Genomic DNA, 12,264 nt, shown 5'->3' with positions numbered 1-12,264 from the left:
AAATCGAACAAAAACTTATACAACCTTTACTGGTACTATATATTATAATTATTATGTTTGTTTATTTGCATTAATTTGTTTTTCTTTGTCATGTGCAGTCATGCATAGCATTCAAAAAAGCATATATGAAACTTGGATTTACCACAAGTAAACAAAAGAACCCAAGAAAAGTTAAGTGTTAATCCAATTGCCAAAGCATCCATTAGCAAAACAACCATCTAGTGAAAACAACCATATACAGAATTGGTAAAATTTTATGCTAGTATTTTCCACCAAGTTGTATTCTACTCAGCCCAATGTGAAAGCCCAATCAATTGACTCCAACCATGAATAGGTGTGATTTAGAAAATGTCGAGGTTTCAGTTATGGACTCATATGCTGAATCAACAATGGCATAATCATTTGAGTAATACTCAAACAAGTAAAACACTATAGTCAAATGGGGTAATTATCGGACGTTTTTCACCAACGTTGCAAATTTTGACATTACATCTAGAATTATTTCGTTTTGCTTTGTGTTGAGTAAAACCTTATACATCCCTTTAAAAATGAAAGTATCAGTCACTTGCAACTATGTTGGCAGATAATTTAAGTTTTTTACTGTCCATAGTTTATTCGAATCCAAAATACTGCATAATATTCTGTTTTTGCTGGTTGCATAATAGAATAATTGACTGTGTTCGAAGGTCTGCATGTGTAATAATCTCTTAATATTGTTACATGGCATTGAAGCCATATTTATACACAGGAAATATGTGAACAATTAATGTGATTAAATTTAAGGAAAAGTTATAAAACTAAATCCTATTATTCAATCTTAAATAAGAATTTGGATTTGAATAGCTTAGAATTTGAATCATCCAAACTTGTTATTTTGATTTACCCACATCCCACATCCCTCTATTGCATTAATTCTGGTTGTAACCACTCAAAACAGTTGGTACTATGATATTAATACAGAGTGTCAGTGTCTAATAATTACCCCTAAATGTAAAAATGTGCATGGGGTAAATATTAGATGCATTTTTCTAAGAGGACATACTAGGTAGAGGTTTGAGTTTAACCTTCATTGGAAATTTTAGGGCTTGACCTGCCAGTGTGTCCTAAATGAAATTTCAAATCATTAAAACACTGCTAAACTTTAACAAATTACCATATGCACTAAGTTTGTAAAAGTTTACGTAAAATGAATCCCCCTCACAAAAAATTCTATTTTTTATCAGTGTTTAACAGAAGAAACAAAACATGGCATTTTTAACTACTGCAGGCTTCCAACTTACCACATGCACCAGATAAAGTTTGAGGGAACCATAGGTTTTTTCCTTTGGTAGCGTCCACTAATTACCCCATAACTTTAACTGTCTGACAATTACCCAACTGACTAACTATATGTATTTGATCTAACATACAAACTGCTCAACTAAGCTCTGCTCATCATCAAAATTAGAATAAAATCACCTAATGAGCCGTGCCATCAAATTTGTTTCATTGACAAAAATTTCCATAAAATCCTAACAAAACATATCTGACCAAAAATCGTTGGTATCTACTTCAATAAAATCTACGCCCACATGCATGATATTTGACTGCTGTCATTTCGGCGAAATTTTTTTTTATATCAACGAAATATTTTTCACGCATGACTGAACACAACTTCAACGGACTTACCAAAAACAAAACACAAGTATATGCACAAATTAGAGCATAATTACCATTCAAAAACATCAATGTAACTTTGGCAACAATTCACACTATTTTGTTTTCACAAAATGTATATACTGAGGCAGCAATACTTGTTAATTTGGATGCGAACTTACACAAAGCATAAAGTGGAGAAGTCGCTTGATATAGGCAAACATTTGAAACCTTTCCGGGCCGTAGGATTTTTTTTAATTTTGCACAGAGCTTGCCTGGAGCATGCAGATGAACGCGGTATAAGTTAAAATCCCAACAGTTTTCAAGTTTCCCAGCGAAATGAACTTAACTGCAGGTCACCGGGTATGACGTCATAGATCTCTTAACGCGCGTATAGGCTGGCCACAAGGCCTATCGTACAGGCGAACATTTGAAACCTTTCCGGGCCGTAGGATTTTTTAAATTTTGCACAGAGCTTGCCTGAAGCATGCAGATGAACGCGGTATAAGTTAAAATCCCAACAGTTTTCAAGTTTCCCAGCGAAATGAACTTAACTGCAGGTCACCGGCTATGACGTCATAGGGCCTTTAACGCGCGTATAGGCTGGCCACAAGGCCTCTTGTACAGGCGAACATTTGAAACCTTTCCGGGCCGTAGGATTTTTTTGAGTTTTGCACAGAGCTTGCCTGAAGCATGCAGATGAACGCGGTATAAGTTAAAATCCCAACAGTTTTCAAGTTTCCCAGCGAAATGAACTTAACTACAGGTCACCGTCTGTGACGTCATTGAGCCCTTTACGCGCGTACAGGTTGGCGACAAGGCCTATCGTACAGGCGAACATTTGAATCCTTTCCGGGCCGTAGGATTTTTTTAAATTTTGCACAGAGCTTGCCTGGAGCATGCAGATGAACGCGGTATAAGTTAAAATGATGGAAGAAGTATTGTAATTTCGGATGTTACGAGATTGACCCCCGCAATAAAACAATCATATGACTTCGTTGATAAACAAATTAATGGGATTTTGTGAAAATCTTTTGAGCAAGGAAAATATGTACCGGAATGTTACCGCCTATGTTTATATTACCACGGAAAAAAAATGTGTTGATTAACTACAATAAACACTTTTCACACCTTAAAATCTCCCAAGATGAAATGAACAATATAATGCGATTCGTTGAATACTCGTTTTGTCGTCGTCTCGTGCGACAACGACTTGTTGGTAGTCAGGTTTTCCGGGAATCGTTTTGCGGCCGAGATTTGAAACCAGATTTGATTGTGCAAGGAAGCATGATCAGTAAGATGTCGAAAGATGAGACACTGAATTTTAATTTTTTTTTTATAACATTTTGTACTTTGAGGCATTAATTGGTTATTTTATGAGTGTGGGTAACAGTGCCTACGAGGAAACATGTAGAAGGGTCGGTTCTAAACCATCGCTTTATCTTTAAAAATGCAAAGTAGATTTTTTTTTTTGTTATTTTGATTTATTGGTTAATCTAAGTATACTGGGCAATAAGCAATGTTACCCGGGTCGACACTGTATAGACAAGGTTTTAATTTTCCCGCTACAGAGACCCCGCCCACCATACGTTAATTAAGGAATCCATTCACATATTTTTTTTAATTATATTTGTGTTTGCCGTAACGATATTTTAGAGTAATTATATTGCTTTGATTCAAATCAGTTATTTTCTTCATTTGGATACACTTGGGTCCAAATGTTGTTTTATCTGCAAAATAAAACCACTACGATTGCCGGAACCTTGACGTGGTGTAGTGGCTTTATACCAATACCGGCACTTACTAAAACAAATCGTATCCATCACCACTAAAGCAAAGAGAGGCAATGTCCATGAAGTCATGTTTATTTTCGAATACTTGGAACATACCGATAACCTTCGTTAACGCCTGAATGAGCAAGTTATGTTTTAGCCATGTCACTAGCGTATACGAGGGTAAAGGACCGCGTTCATCTGCATGCTCCAGGCAAGCTCTGCGCAAAATTAAAAAAAATTCTACGGCCCGGAAAGGTTTCAAATGTTCGCCTGTAAGAGAGGCCTTGTGGCCAGCCTATACGCGCGTGAAGGGCTCTATGTCGTCACAGCGGGTGACCTGCAGTTAAGTTCATTTCGCTGGGAAACTTGAAAACTGTTGGGATTTTAACTTATACCGCGTTCATCTGCATGCTCCAGGCAAGCTCTGCGCAAAATTAAAAAAAATCCTACGGCCCGGAAAGGTTTCAAATGTTCGCCTGTATGAGAGGCCTTGTCGCCAGCCTGAAGGGCTCAATGACGTCATAGCCGGTGACCTGTAGTTAAGTTCATTTCGCTGGGAAACTTGAAAACTATTGGGATTTTAACTTATACCGCGTTCATCTACATGTTCCAGGCAAGCCCTGTGCAAAATATAAAAAAATCCTACGGCCCGGAAAGGTTTCAAATGTTCGCCTGTATGAGAGGCCTTGTGGCCAGCCTATACGCGCGTGAAGGGCTCTATGTCGTCACAGCGGGTGACCTGCAGTTAAGTTCATTTCGCTGGGAAACTTGAAAACTGTTGGGATTTTAACTTATACCGCGTTCATCTGCATGCTCCAGGCAAGCTCTGCGCAAAACTAAAAAAAATCCTACGGTCCAGGAAGGTTTCAAATGTTCGCCTGTACGAGAGGCTTTGTGGCCAGCTTATACGTGCGAAAAGGGCTCTATGTCGTGATAGCCGGTGACCTGTTGTTAAGTTCATTTCGCTGGGAAACTTGAAAACTGTTGGGATTTTAACTTATACCGCGTTCATCTGCATGCTCCAGACAAGCTCTGTGCAAAATATAAAAAAATCCTACGGCCCGGAAAGGTTTCAAATGTTTCTCTCCTGTATTGGTTTCGAAAAATGTCCCCCTCCTCCTATCAGATCTTTAGCTCCGAGCCCGCTTCTCCGCTAAAATAGAGCCCTTTTAGCTTTCGGGCTTCACGCTTTCGGGCTTTCGCAAGAGTTCTGAGAAAGTCGGGTGTGTGTGTGAGAGGCATGTGGTTTGAGAATTAAAGATAAATTTGTGTGATATTAGATTAAAATTAGAGCTTTTTTTCCGCCACTGTGTGTAGGTGAGAATAAATGTTAACCAGTGGGGAGTGTTCAATTCTCTAATGCAGTGTGATTTCATCGGTGTTTAACAGGTAAGTTTCGTAACATGTTTTTTAGGTCAATCGTTGTGATCGCTTTCACATGATGGTGTAATATGTTTTCTTGAAAGAATATGCGGTTGTTCCTGGTTTTGTGGCGGAAGGAATTGAAAGCAACATGTTAATTTTTGATCGCTTTCACATGATGGCGTAATATATTTTCTTGAAAGAATATGCGGTTGTCCCTGGCTTTGTGGCGGAAGGAATTGAAAGGAGTATGTTAATTTCTAAGCTGTTGAGTGTTTTCGTGCTTATTAATTTTGAAAGCATGCGTGTGGCATTTTCAAAACTGTTCTGTGTTTTTCCCGCGCAACTACCTCTCCCCTGTTGAACAGGAATGTTTTTCTTTTAGGGGGAAAAATAGGGTTGTGTCATTCCACCTACTGGAAGTTGGATGAATTTATGGCGATGTAGCAATGGCGTTATCATCCCCAAGCTGTTTCGCGGGAAGTGGTGAAACCCGTTATCAATAGCCTTCTGAATCCCTTCCTTGTTTAGATTCACGTATGTGTTATTGTTGGAAAATAGTGTTTTATCATTCATACTACCGGGAATTTAGATTGATTTCTTGCTTTGTTCACAACCGATTTCACATTAGCTAGGGAAGCCGTTCATGAGCTGTAGTTGGCGGGAGAAATCTGTTAGAAGAAGGTGATTGCACCATTTCATGGGTATGAAAGTAAACGGAAAAAAGTTCGGCTATAAAAAAAGTTTCACCACGTGTTTCGTTCAATTTGGAAGTTGGAATACGTGCTGGTGCGTTCAGTTTTGGGTGTAATGGAAAACGCACAGCGTATGTTTGTTTGTTCTAATTGTCAAACGAAATTTTGGAATGAAGCACAGTTATCCAGAATTTTTTTCAAGTCAACATAAATGTCTTTGAGTTAATGCCAGGAGAACAATCGAAATGTAAACTCAAATGGCGAAGCGTAGCCCGTCTAAGTGAGAAGCATGATCCAATTTTAAACCTCAACTTATTCCAAACCCACTTCAGTTTGATCCACGACCTAAACAGATACTGTTCAACATACTGCTGTCGGGTTTGCTTAGCTTCGTTCACACACCGTGTAAACTGTGCGCAGCACCAAGCCACCTGCACTATGCTAACGAAAGAAATTTATAAGTTTGGGTATTTTTCTTCTCCGAAAAGCATGGCCGAAAGACTTGCAGACGCCGGGGTCGTGGTTGATTTATCGATGAACATGTCCCCATTCTTCGTTTGCTTTGATTTCGAAAGTTATTTCTCTACTGCGAGTCTTCCCCCTGCGGCGCCCAAAACCAGATATGTAGCCGAACACTTACCTTTGAGTGTGTCGCTTTGTTCTTCTGTCCCGGGGTATGAAGCACCGCGGTGTTTGGTGTCGGAAGGAAGCAGTCAGGAGTTAGTCGAACGCTTTGTTGGTTACTTGCATGAAATTCGAAACGCCAGCTCAAAGATCTTGCTTCAGCGTTTTTCGGGCGTCATCAGACAGTTGGAGACAATTGTTCGAGACAGTTGTGAACGTGAAAAATGTGATCGTGAAGAGCACCCGTTGTCCAAACTGCAGAGTGACTTGAATCTTTACCTAACCAATACCACTGTGATCTCTTTCAATGGCGGTTCATATGACTTACAACTGATAAAGCGATTTTTGTTTCCCGCTTTGTTAAAAACCGATAAGATTTTGAATGTGGTGAAACGGAACAATCAATATTTGTCTATAAAAACAAGGTGTTTCGAATTTCTGGACTTGCGGAATTACGTGGCGGCAAACTGCTCATACGACAAGTTGTTGCGCGCGTTTGAATGCAAGCAACTGAAGGGTGATTTTCCTTACGAGTACATGACAAATATTGAGAGATTAAATGAAACTTGTTTACCTTCACAAGAATCTTTCTACAGTTCTCTTCATCGATCTACAATTTCAGATGAGCGTTATCAGAGCTGTTTAGAAACTTGGCGGTCTGAAGGCATGACATCACTCAAAGATTATCTCATTTGGTATAACAACCGTGACGTGGTGCCTTTTGTAGAGGTAGTTTCGAAACTCTCCAATTTTTACAAGACGCTTGGAGTAGAACCGTTTAAACAGGCTCTTTCCGTTCCCGGCGTAACTCTAATCTATTTGTTCAAAACAATGGATCCAAACATAGGAATTCCACTTTTCGGTGAAAAGTTTAAACACATTTTTAACCTGGTCCGTCAAAATATTGTCGGCGGACCAGCTATCATTTTCCATCGCTACCACGAACGCGGACTTACCGCAATACGTTCAGTGAAATACGAGGTTGAAGCTCGTCTTTGTCAAAGTGTTATTGGTTGGGACTGCAACGGATTATATGTTTGGGCTATGTCCCAGCATCATGGGACATCGTTTTTCACGGTTCTCACCTATGAGAGCGATTCAGACCATTTTACGGTCTCCCATTCTTCCAGACACGGTCACCTTGCTCGTATATGGTTGGAATTTTGTTCAGAAAAGGACAAGGTTTTCATTCAACATCACTTCAACGGCGGGGAATCTCGTATTGGCAAGCGGAATATTCCAGTAGATGGGTATTGTCACGCGGAAAAAAGAATCTATCAGTTTTTCGGGTGCTACTATCACGGCTGTCGAGTTTGTGAACCGCGATTTTGCTTTGCAGATAAAAATAAACCGATGAGAGCTCGTGAAAAAACAGCGGAAATTACCGCTTATTTCCAACGTCTCGGTTACACTGTGGTTCATACATGGGAGTGTGAGTGGCAGGCTTTGCAGTCGCGTGACAAGACAGTTCACAAGTTCGTTGCTTCTCGCATGTTTCAGAAACTGCGCATACCAAAGGTCAGGAATTTTGTGAACGTGCTAGAGGCTGTGCGTTCCGGTGCCCTGTTTGGACTGGTAGAGTGTGACATTTCAGTTCCTCCAGAGAAGCGAGAATACAAGCGAATTCTGTCCTATTTTCAAGAACATAGATGTTTCTCGTGCTGATATTGGTGAATATATGTGCGGTTTTGCAGAAAAGCATGGTATCATGTCTACCAAACGTCGCTGTTTGATTGGAAGTATTAAAGGCGAAAAGATTTTGTTGGCTATACGCCTTTGTTGAGATGGTATTTGTCCCACGGTTTGGTTGTGATCCACATTTATCAAGTGATTTGCTACGAATCGAAACGCTGTTTCAAGCCGTTTGTAGACGCAGTCACGGCAGCGCGACGAACAGGGGACGTTCAACCAGATAAAAAATTGATCGGGGACACGTTTAAGCTGCTAGGTATGACTCTTGTTATGTGTTGATGTTAGTTTTGCCCACCGCTAAAAAAATTTTTTTTATTTTTCTAGGTGTAATTTTTTTTAGGTTTTTTTTGTGATTACATGTGTTCTTCCGTTACCTAGGCAACTCTTCTTACGGGAAAACGCTCACCAACAAGCACAAACATATGGAAACGTTATTTCAATGCGAAAAAAAGGGGCACAAAGTTCGATCAATTGTTCAAAATTCCGCCATCTGGAAAAAGTGAACGATGATTTGTACGAGGTCAAACTAAAGAAGAAAAGAATCTACCAAAATCTACCCATCCATATCGGTTTCAGTGTTTACCAGTACGCAAAACTACGAATGTTACAGTTCTACTACGACTTTCTCGACCGCTTTGTCGACCGTAGAAATTATGAACTCACAGTCACTGATACCGACTCGCTTTACGTCGCTTTGGCTGGAAGTACCCTGGACTAGGTGGTTAAACCGTGTTTGAAACGGGAATTTTATTCCACCTTGCACACTTGGTTCCCTTCGCCGTGTTGTGACATTCACCGATCTGAATTTATCGAAACCCGCGTTGCCAACCGCCACTTTCACCAACGACCCTGTTGCGTGCAACGCGAACGCTTCGATCTTCGCACGCCTGGTCTGTTCAAAATTGAATGGGCGGGAAGCGGTATCGTAGCCCTTTCAGCCAAAACGTACTTTTGTAAAGGTGAAAACGGCGACAAACAAACCTCAAAAGGCATTAATAAGCTCCAAAATCCGCTTACGTTTCAGCAATACCTCAACGTGCTACAAACCGGTGTGAGCGGATCGGGAAAAAACACAGGTTTCCGAGTTTTGAATCAAAGCATATTTACCTATGAACAAACTCACAGTGGGATTGGTCATTTTTACTGTAAACGTAAGGTTTTGGCCGACGGTGTATCTACCGAACCATTAGATTTGTAAACCGATGTTTGTTTGCGCTTTCTAACCGTTCTGTCTTATGCCACTTTTTGTGTGAGCGGTGTGTGTGTGTGTGTGCGTGGTGTGTGTGGTGTACGTGCGTACGTGTGTGCGTTAATAAAAGCACAAGGGAGTTTTGTACTCGATCATTTGATAAAAAAATGCGTAACTCAGCATATCCACCAGGAGCGGATGAACGAGAGAGAGAGAGAGCGAGAAAAACAATTTACGTGGCATACAGCCGTGTGCGCGAGTTCAGCACCATCTGGACGCTGGACTATTTCGACGTCATTTCCTCCTTTTTCAGTAATAAATAAGACCGCGTGTAGCGATCTGCGGCATAGACGCAGTCCCATATACAGCCAAAGCAAACTCGTCGAAACAAAAACATGTCGTTCAATAAACGTTTGCACCCCGACACAGTGGATTTCCAAAGCAAGCGACGCAGTGCAACTGAAATTCTTGCGGACATTTGCAAAAGAAAAACTCCTGCAGGTAAACAAACACCGACCTGCGTTGCAATTGTGTGTTTGTGACGTATTTTTATCTCTTCGAACAGGTTCCAGGCTACGATGTGCAACACTGTACGTGAGGTCCAAAGGAGAGTTCTTTACCCAAGATGAGCTGCGAGAGCTTGCAAAAAGCTTGTTCTCGGAGTCTCCGTATATTTTAATGACGCCAAAACCGTCCTCGGACGGTTTCTCACGTGTACAAATTGTCTACTGGGCGACTTCAACTGCTCTAGACGATTGCCTGATTGAAGACCAAGCAAAAAACATGTCTTTTGATCTGCTCTCAGATGGTATAGGTTTAAGTTTCAAGTCGAAGTCGGTATTCTCGCCTGTCGGTTATCTGACGCCGCTGATTGGAAATATAGAATCATTTGAGTTCAACTACTGCTATTCGCATCTGGTCGAGGCCTCCATTCGCGAAGAAGCCACACGCGTGGAAAACATATTCTTATCAACAGATAAAACTAAGTTGTCTCCACTCGGTGTGCCTTCGCTTTGTCGCCGGGTTTCGGATGAAGACCCATAACCCCCCTCCCTTCCTCAACCGCCCCGCCCCCCTTTTTTAACACAAACCCCCTCCCCTCTGCTCCGCAGAGGGGGCTAAGCAGCCACTCACCGAAGGTGAGTGCTTAAAGAAGGGGGGGAAACAATGACGTCATTTTGTGTGTGTGTGTGTGTGCGGCGACTTGTATTCGAAAAAATAAACAGAGTTACAACACACTTGAAACAACGGTGTCCACCATGGCGTCATTTTTTAGCAGATCAGACGAAAACGACTTGACAATAGTGGACATGGGTAGGCCACGAGCGCGAAACAGTACAAAGTAGATACAATGTTGACCACAGGCAGCCGAAAGGGAATGTTGAACCACTTGTGAATTCCATTTCCATTCTGTGGCGTTTCTGTTTAGAAATGCGACAAACTCTTGGTGCATCGGTTTGCGTCTAAAACTATCGAAAAATTCAGCGCGATCGCCTGCATCGAAATAAATCGCCAACCAATGTGTACCTGATCGGTTACTTTTATCGGTATTTACAATGTACGCTTTTGGCGACGGGTGGTGGTTGTGGAATAAAGTTTTTAGCTCATCTCGCGCGTAAACTCCATAAAAAACAGTTCGCGTCACTTGATCCCGGAGCAACACGGATGCTATTTCATTTTCATTCATTTTCACGCAGCGTAATTGAAAAGAACATTTCTGTGCTTCGTTATTTCGATTATGCTGTCGAATTCCGCGTACACCAAAATATTTATAGAATTCGGCAGCGCCGTTCCGAAATGCGCCTCCAAACGTATATTTCCGTGTTTTACCAGTTCAAACGAGGCATCGGTCGCTTGACTAGGGGTTAGATCGAAACAGTACAGAGTAAATCCGCGGGCGTAATCGTTGAACGATATTCCGTTTCCTTCGTCCGAAAATTGCACCCCGAGACCGGTAAATAACGACAAATAACTCCTGACGTGTTGTTTTGAGTTATAGTCGGGTTGCAAAGGCTTTGCGGGTGTTAGTTTACCATTGTTGTATAACGCCAGGTAGTTTACGTCGAAATGTTTAAAGTGAAACGGGTTTTTTGCATAACTTCCATTGAAGGCGTCGTTGTCGACGAAGCCAACTACCACGGGTCTAGGTATCTGACCACTGAGAAATGTGTCATGTGTGGTCGAGAGATTTCCGGCGGGGACCGAGTAAACCTGGACCGTCGCACGTGTAATCGGGTAAAGCGCGGAAGATTTCTCGAGCGCCTTGAGATGACCAAACATCACGGGGGCAGAGGGGGTAATTTTGCGCACAAACAGGCGGACGTCACGTAAGTTCGTTTTGTAATCTGATCCCGCGGCGGCCATGATAGAAAACGCGTCTTTGCTCCTGATTAATCGAATCTTTGCTCCTGATTAATCGAATCTTCACATCAACTCCATTAAACAAAAACCGCGGTTGAAATACAACATCCAAGTGAAGTTTGCCGAACATTTGTATGTTTTGACTGTCACTCGCGCGCGTTTTACGCGTGGTGAAACCGCCGTTGCGCGCGCCTAACGTCTCAAACTGGCCCGCGGAATCGCGGTGCCACATTGCCACTGTTAATTGAGAGGTCTTTGCATCGTTCCCAAAGTTCAGTAGTGTTTCAACGTAGGCTCTATACGCATAAGTATTACTCGCGGGGGTTACTAATTTGTTGTTCAAACTTAAATCTACTTGATCGAACAGGGCATGCATCCAGTAGTTGCAAGGAGCGACTGCTGCATCCGCAGCTATGGCAGTTCCGTCGCCTTTCGTGATACGCGCTGTGCACAAAAGCATGAGACTCGACAGGTCGATGTAATATTCACCGGAACCGGAAATGAGAAATTCGATGGGTCCTGCGTCGTTGAGAGTGGAGAGCGGAGCGAATTTAACCCAAGTCGATTGTTCGACACTGACCTGAGTCGGTTTGATCGCGAACAAGTCAAGTTCGCTTTTAGTGCATTTTCCAGAATGTTGGTTTATGAGACTGCCCATGTCGTTTTTTTTGTAGCCGCTGCTGTTGTCGTTGTTACGAGAAAATGTCTGTCTTGCTTCGTCTGATGGCCGCGGCACGTTTCTTTCTCTTGGCTGCTTTTCGCCGTTTCGACCCTGGCTCACCGGGAGGGTTCCTGAACGAGCGCTGTACCGAACGCAATAATGTCGCACCCGCTTCTCTGCTGCGTTTTATAGCGGCAGCCCTAGGAGACTGCCCGCTCAACACGTCACCCGCCATTTGCGCCCCTGTTTGTACGATTTGCTTCCCAACGT

At 42.1% G+C, this 12,264-nt stretch overlaps 2 protein-coding genes across 2 annotated transcripts; one reads left to right on the top strand and one right to left on the bottom strand.

Annotated features, from left to right (window-relative positions):
* Nucleotides 1-5,956: 5,956 nt before the first annotated feature.
* LOC145903073 (uncharacterized) lies at nucleotides 5,957-8,501 on the top strand. Its single transcript, XM_082991158.1, has 2 exons — nucleotides 5,957-7,666; nucleotides 8,124-8,501. Exons 1-2 carry the CDS (start codon nucleotides 5,957-5,959, stop codon nucleotides 8,499-8,501), a joined length of 2,088 nt encoding a protein of 695 aa, XP_082847284.1.
* Nucleotides 8,502-11,295: 2,794 nt separating this feature from the next.
* On the bottom strand, nucleotides 11,296-11,991 carry LOC145903072 (uncharacterized protein F54H12.2-like). Its single transcript, XM_082991157.1, has one exon. The coding sequence runs from the start codon at nucleotides 11,989-11,991 to the stop codon at nucleotides 11,296-11,298; it is 696 nt and encodes a 231-aa protein (XP_082847283.1).
* Between the last annotated feature and the right edge of the window lie 273 nt (nucleotides 11,992-12,264).

The sequence above is a fragment of the Ascidia mentula genome, chromosome 5, assembly GCF_947561715.1.
Source record: "Ascidia mentula chromosome 5, kaAscMent1.1, whole genome shotgun sequence".
Taxonomy (NCBI): domain Eukaryota; kingdom Metazoa; phylum Chordata; class Ascidiacea; order Phlebobranchia; family Ascidiidae; genus Ascidia; species Ascidia mentula.
This window is presented reverse-complemented; position numbering and strand designations above follow the sequence as displayed.

Excerpts from the sequence above, each read along its gene's own strand:
- LOC145903072 (XM_082991157.1), bottom strand. The coding sequence starts at position 11,991 with ATGGGCAGTCTCATAAACCAACATTCTGGAAAATGCACTAAAAGCGAA.
- LOC145903073 (XM_082991158.1), top strand. The coding sequence starts at position 5,957 with ATGGCCGAAAGACTTGCAGACGCCGGGGTCGTGGTTGATTTATCGATG. Across the intron at positions 7,667-8,123 it reads CCGGTGCCCTGTTTGGACTG|GTTTTTTTTGTGATTACATG; the intron begins GTAGAGTGTGAC and ends AATTTTTTTTAG.